The sequence below is a fragment of the Schistosoma mansoni genome, chromosome 1 (genome assembly GCF_000237925.1).
Source record: "Schistosoma mansoni strain Puerto Rico chromosome 1, complete genome".
Taxonomy (NCBI): Eukaryota; Metazoa; Platyhelminthes; class Trematoda; order Strigeidida; family Schistosomatidae; genus Schistosoma; species Schistosoma mansoni.
The window spans coordinates 25,028,881-25,036,459 of NC_031495.1; the positions used below are offsets into that span (position 1 = coordinate 25,028,881).

Below are 7,579 nucleotides of genomic sequence, written 5' to 3' on the forward strand. Positions count from 1 at the left end.
TGCTCTTGAATATTACCAGAATCGTGGTCGGCTTTCTTATTTCTGTTATTACGTGGTTTATCATCTTCAACACCTCCGGTTTTATCATTTTCTTTATTCCCATCAGAATCACGTTTCGGTTTATTATTATCATCCTTATCAGTTTCCTCATCATCCGACGCCCACATTTCTTTAGCTAAATCGTCATTATTATGCCCATCTGTTTCATCCATTTTATCATCAAAATTCTCTTGTTCCAATTGTTCTGAATCATCATTGTCAAGATCACAATTTTCCAAATCTGGATCATCATATTGTCCATCAAAATCATCATCTGGCATTTCAATACCATTTGTATTGTTATCTTCTTCATTTCTATTTTTATTCAAATCGTTATCGTCTCTTTGTTGTTTACGATCATTCAACAAACCTTCGATTTGTTCTTGACATTCCAATTCATTAGTAATATCTTTAGCATTTACCGCATCATTTGTATTCGATGTTAAACTTGTACCGCCTGATTCACCACCTCTATCTACCGATTGTTCATTGTCTGCTTTCGAGGAACTTGATGAGCTACTATTTTCATCACCTGTTAATTGATTATCTCTAGCCAAGTTGGCTGGACGACAAAATCCTTCCGTAATTATACGTCCAGTTATTTGCATTGCAAATTCACCAAGTTTAAAGTTGGAAGAATCATACAGAATGTAAAGGACGATTGATGACAGATTTACAAATGAAATATTTATTGTATGGTTTTCATATTCAAATAAGAAATTCTGTAATTTTGTATTAACAAATAATTTCGTTGTACCCACATGAGTTCTCGTTCATTACAATTCTATCAATATTAAGCAATAATAATGATTTTATAAAACTACATCTCTTTTAAGTTTTACAGTTATTCAATTATGATAATGCATATACAGTTTAGAACGAAGTTATTCAAATGAAATAATTCAAGAAAGCCAATGTGTACAGAAATTGAAACTCATAACTTTAAACGACACTTCCTAATTGAAAGTAATTGAACATTCAAAATGGAAGACTTTTACATCTTAGTAATGCTTCGATTAAGAAGAAAATTTGTTTTTTTCGAATGGAATCTAAACTTCATCGATGGAATTGTATCTAGATGAAGAAAATGGATACAAGTTGATCAGATTAAAAGAGATCAAAATGTTTCATTTTGTAAAAAAATATAGCTAACACGGAAATTCAGAGACAGATTTTTCATTTCATTGTTAGTCCTTTTTTTCATCACAATCTCTATGTTGTTGTCACATACGGATACACTTGGCGACCTCTTATGATAAGTTAGTCTATAGATCTATTTTCAAGTGACTTATATATATATATATATATATATATATATATATACGTCTTCGTTTAAGTACAGTCTCGAATAGATTACTTAAAAATTCATACTAATCATGATGTACACCATAGAAGAATGAGAAATTGAAAAAATAATGATACATAATGACAAAATTATCACACGTGCCAAAATTGCTACTAAACAACAAGAAAATATGACTGCACTACAGTGGCGTATGCTACTTATGTCTGTCGACATAAGTAGTATGTAACACTAATGAAAAGTTTAATAGTTGGCAGCAGAAGACTAAGAAGATCTAATTCAAGAAAATAGAAAGCAATTGTGAATTGGAAGAATCATACGAAATGTAAAGGACAATTACTTGAAGATTTGCAAATGAATCACTTAATGTATGGTTCTCTTATTTCACAAAGGCATTCTGTGATTTGTATAAAGTAATGGATTGGTTGTCCCCACTTGAGTGTTCTTTCACTACACTGTCTAAAAGGTTATTTGACTGACGAATTAAAATGTGTTAAGATAAATTTTCTTTTGGCACAGATACTTTTTCAAAAATTCATATGTCAAAACTTCTGTGATTTTACTACTCACTTTCATACAAAATGATACGTTAATATAATGGATCAAGTCGCACTGTCGAACATATATATAAGGGTAATGTGGAAATGTAAGCCCAGTTATTGACACATTTTCTTCTAAGCAGAATGAAATTTTTCAAAAGTGTTTTCTAAATTAAATTCATCTAAATAACCACCAACCAATTAGACTAGGTTATGACTTCAATAGTTAGAGCGAATCACAACCGAGACTATGTACCAGAGCATTAATTAAGAGACTAATTACTTCATTCAGGTAAAGACTATTCAATTTCACATAACTGGACAGTGTGTGAAAATTTTTATACACTTTTTGCTTAGATCGAAGATTATCAATTTGATTGATTAGGATGAAAAAAACTGAAGAAATTTATATGCAAACGTCATTACATTTACCTTTGGTACATCATAGGGTTCAACAATTCGATTGTAGGTATTAAGCTCTGAATCTTTCCATAGTTTTCCAGTAGATCTACTTCTTTCAGACCAGGATCTTTGAAGTTTTCCACTTTCTTGTAAGTATGCATTATCTGTTGTTGTTTTAGGAAGTCTAAAAGAATGACGTTTACGGTCGTATCTGTCAAATTGATTGCAGAAGGAATTAGATGATGCTCGTTTGTCAGAGATATGAAACTTGAACTTCCTTTCATTGAAATCGGGAAAAGTAGATTACGAGAAATAATATTGTGGAATAAATATCATGAGAGTCATTTACTGATAAATATTTTTAACTGTTGGCTTCCAAATAAACAGAAACTGATTGAAATCGAAGTGAAACTTAGTTTAACTATAAATTAAAGAAGTGAGATACGGTTCAATCCTAAACATAACTGGTTCTGATATCAATCACAAGACAAATGCTTTAGTATACAAGACAAGATTTGGATAATTAATTTGGATATAACAAACATGCTGTCACATTTATGTAGTTAAAATATTTATATACAAATACTTATTCTTCACTCTACAATAGAGTTTATTGTGTTATTATTTCAAGTTCATCAAAATCTAAATACCATGACAATTCATTGAACTTATGACAATGATTTTGAGAGTTCAACTTATGTACAAATTAGAATGTTTACAGTTTAGAGAAATATATTAGTCGTTTAGATAATTTCTTTTCTTAAATTTCTGAATCCGGATTTTCACTAAACTGAATTTATTTTGAATAAATTGAGCATTGGGTAGATTGTTATAAATAAATAATATATTTGTAATATCCCAAAGAATTTATTCTCTGAAGAAATGGCTTACACTGAGTCACGAAACGTCAGAAAATCTAATTTTTCTACTCATTGGGATATTACAAATATATTATTTATTTATAAACTGAATTTAGTTTCAAACGTCAAAAATTGAATTCATAGAATAGAGATTTAGCAATCAATAGATTATTATGTAATTTTACTTGTTTTCATCATTAATTTGCATTATCTGAACAGTCAGAGATGTTGTGCCTACATCGCCCATTGGGAGATACAACCAAAACAAAGAAATAAACAATGACAGATTTAAGATCAACAAGAACCAATCAACATTGAGGTGTACAGGACAAGCTGTGAACCACATGTGGAGTAATTCAAACACTTCACTTCTACCCGACGTTTGTGCTGATGATGTCGTTCAGAAGAACGATGAAAGCTCCACGACCAAACCATTGAGCTCAGAAAACGAAACTCCATCAAAATCATCCACCTGAGCTACAAATCTTTTCCACAATCACCTTTTGATTGAAAATCAAACTGGTTCTGGTATTTGCTGAAGCAATTACTTTTCTACTCATAATTTTTAAGTTACAAAGAATGATAGACTTATTTTACCAAACTCTTAGTATTATAGGAGTGTACTTTATCAACCAAATATTTAGTTAGAAAATGGCTGATGGTGTGAACTAAATTGCGTATATAATTTCAGGAAAAATATGATGTTAATAGATACTATTTAATGAATTCTAGGTTAACGGTAAAATAGTTTATTAATCAAGATACAGAATCAGACTATGGTTTATATTCCATTGTTACAGTGAACACCGAATGATATTCCCAGATATATAGTTGAAATTGAAAATGTCAGTCTCACTTATTCAATCAACATTTTTCTGAAATTTTGTTTTTACATCACCCATCATCAAACAATGTCTAATAAGATTAGTTAATTTGTGTATGACTAGACGTTTTGAATTTTTATTGAATGAAAAATGTGTTTTTACTTTTTGCTGAATTAATGGCTAAAGTTGGGTGATAAAACGTTAAATTATTTTTAACAAGCTCAAAAATATCCCCTTAACCAGAAAAAAATATGTATGTATGTGTGCATTGATATATTTACATAATATTTGAGTATAAGGATGTTCAGGGACTGAAGTGAAATCAAGATTTCCTAGGAAACCATCGTTATCTTGCACTGAGAGGTCATTAGGCTAAACCATACATTATAAACTATTTTCTAGATAAAAATAATTTGCCACGGTCCTGTCATAAAGATCGCTCTCAACATATAAATACGTAAGTAAAGAATTCTTTCATATTATTTTATATGAGGAGAGACGTATATCGGTAAACTGCTATAGGACGTATTTTTAACGTACTAAAATGATTACGTAATGCAATACTTTTACCTACAATGAGTACAGTACAATGCCGATTGATTTATTATGGAAAAATATGTGAATAAGATGGCAAATAATATATCACTCATTTCCTGTCTATCAGAATTAAATTCATTTATAATGATGTGGTCTACTGATTTGTAAAAGTGGATACAACTATGAGATTATTTTTCAATGCAGTAATCTGGTTTTATTATTTTCACCATAGAAAATCCATTAATTATAATAATAGTAGTTATTACCCACTTTTTTGATATGAAAGTTATGTGTTCAATATAAACTAACTGTAGTGAGTTCAGAAAAAACAAAACTCAACAGAAATTAGTTTTCCTTGGCAATGAAACAGCTTATGCAGAACAAAAATGTCAAATATAATTGAGTTTGATGTTTGATGGATGTTGTTCCATTTAAAGTAAGTTTTCATCCACAACCAACGTTAGATGAAAAATGATTGAAAATGAAGCCGAAATGGATAACGGTTACATCCTATTTATTGAATACGTACACAGACGCGAGATATAGAAATCGATCAGTGATATTAAGAAAGTTGGAAAGTGATTAACAGTGGGATCCAAGAGGTGTGTTTTATTCCATTCAGAAATTGTTAAATTGACATATCTGCATCTCATTGTTGATATTCCTACTGAAATTTGACTATAGTGCTTTCACCTTCAAACGCCAACACATTACCACTGAACTGCTAATTCTAGGTAGCTTGTGTAACGGGTATGATTTTATTCTTTGTGGGTTTTTAAGTTTCCGTTGCTGCATTTAGGCTTGTAAACGATTAATCTCTACTTCTATATGCTCCATCCGGGGTGCTTTGTCTTGATATTCAAAACCTTTAGGAATGAAACTCATACTCATTAAACATGTCAACAGTTAACTTAACTCAGTAGTTCAGTAGGTAATGTGTTAAAGTGTGAAGCAGAAAAGACTAGAAGAATAAGTAAAAAGATTGTAGCAAAGCCGATCTGGATAATATCAGTGTAATTAAACAATTATCTCTCCCTCAGAATGTTGACGAACTACAATCACTCCTTGGTACCATCAGTTTTTACTGTACCTTTGTTTCATCTATACATCAATTGAGACAGACGTTGAGTCAACTAGTATTCAATCGTACAAAATGAAGATGTTCAAATGAATTAAAATCGTTTGCCATGTGTCTTGTACTGCGAACATGTGCAGCGTGCAACTACAGTCAAATGGAGATATAAGGAATTACTCTGATTTCGCAGCCAAGAATTTAACAAAATGTTACATGGTGATCGTGTCACATTATTTATTCACATTATTTGTATCTAGGATAGGAATTTTAGTCTACACAGGAGACTGCCTTCAAAGATAGGCAGCCGATCGTCTAGATTATACTGTTAGTTCGGTTGCAGATGTCACTGTTATTGAAAGGGTTGAGACCATAATAAATGGACGATCTTTGAGCGACGCCAAAATGACCTTGAGAAAGTTCACTGATCTACTAGAGTCTAAAGAAGATTATAAATTAGTGTGAGAAATCAGAATCGGGATTTAGAGTTAAAAGTCAGAATTTTAATCATAAACTGACATCAGCCACCTCGCCAAAATGGTATTCAGCCATATGGATGAATGAATTTCGCGCTAACATTTAAGACTCGCCGCCTTAAGTTTTATTGGTTCGTCTGTACATTATAGTCTCGCCTTTAGGGGGTAAGAAGAAAGTTCATAACAGTGATGGGAACTGTTAGATGTCAGGCCTGTCGCATAAATTCATTGTATTCTGCAAACGACTTGCATGTTATAACTTTATTGTCTGACAAGACACGCAGCAGCGAGAAGAGTAAAGCTAGGGCGAAATATTCGACCACTGTTTCCTGATTTTTAATAGTTCTTCAGGTAAATTTTAATCATGATTATCGACAACTTCCAAGTTTTCATACACTAAACTATTTACCGGCATTATATACTACTCCCATGTTATGTAGAAACAACACCACTTACCTTACGCCGGTCAGGTACCATTACGTTTCATTTCTAAATGTTGATTTACTAATAAGTTTTAATTAGTTTCGCTACTGTCCTTATATAGTGAAGCTTTAGCAGAGTACAAATGTTAACTGTTTTGATACAGATGATCAATAATAATTCATCACCAACCCTAAAATGAGCTCAAGTTAACATGTTATAAAAGGAAACACCTATTAATGATCAGCCAAAGCTGTTAAGTAATAATTAGTTACTTACCGGTTGGCTTCACAATCAGTATTAGTTCTAAATCTAGTTCTCGAAAAAATGTTTTCTGGACAATGCAAAACAAACAAACAAAAGTGAGTGTATTGAAAAACTGGAGAATTAAATTCAACAGACTGTATTTAAGATCTTATAGTATGAAAATAGACAAGAATTAAAAACAGTAATTTATAATATTTTTACAGAATTTAATTCGGCTTTAATTCGTTATTCTTGAAATAATTCCATGCTAGCTGACCAGGGATGATTATTATCATCGTTGGTTGATGTATAGTTTTAACTATACCGTTTACAATGAATTGAATGAATTTACTAAATCATTGAAGTATACTCATCTAGCAAATACAAGTTTATGTACTGGATGATATTTATAACGTAAAGTGTAGTGATATTATTCGAATACATAAACCAAATCAGAAGGTAGGTAGCTTGAATATGTGATCCAGTGCATCCAGATGCATTGTAGCACCTTTGAGACCAGAAGACTATCAATTCATTTTTATTTTGGTTTTTTGAATCTCCCCATTGATGTTTAGGACTATAATTGATCAGTCTCTTATTGGTATACGTGCATCCTGAGTGGATTGTCTCAATGTTGCCTTAAGTCACGAGCATTATGAGCAGAGATAATGGTGGCTAGCAGTGGAGTCCAGGACGTGCGTTTCGTCCGATTCCTGTTTGAATCTTGGAATGGACATCAGCTCAGGAATGCAAGTACATCCAGTTGACAAACCATAAATAAGACGAAACACGTATCCTGGATCCTATTAATAGCGACTGTCCATATTAGAAGACTATTACCTGAAAACCTTTCAAATTTAA

The 7,579-nt window shown here is 31.7% G+C and overlaps 1 protein-coding gene across 1 annotated transcript; it reads right to left on the reverse strand.

Moving 5' to 3' along the window:
• Positions 1–2,309: 2,309 nt before the first annotated feature.
• Positions 2,310–2,567, reverse strand: Smp_191210 (hypothetical protein; the record flags this gene model as incomplete). The annotated part of the gene is made up of 1 exon (XM_018793793.1): positions 2,310–2,567. One exon carries the CDS (start codon positions 2,565–2,567, stop codon positions 2,310–2,312), a length of 258 nt encoding a protein of 85 aa, XP_018648270.1.
• Positions 2,568–7,579: the final 5,012 nt, after the last annotated feature.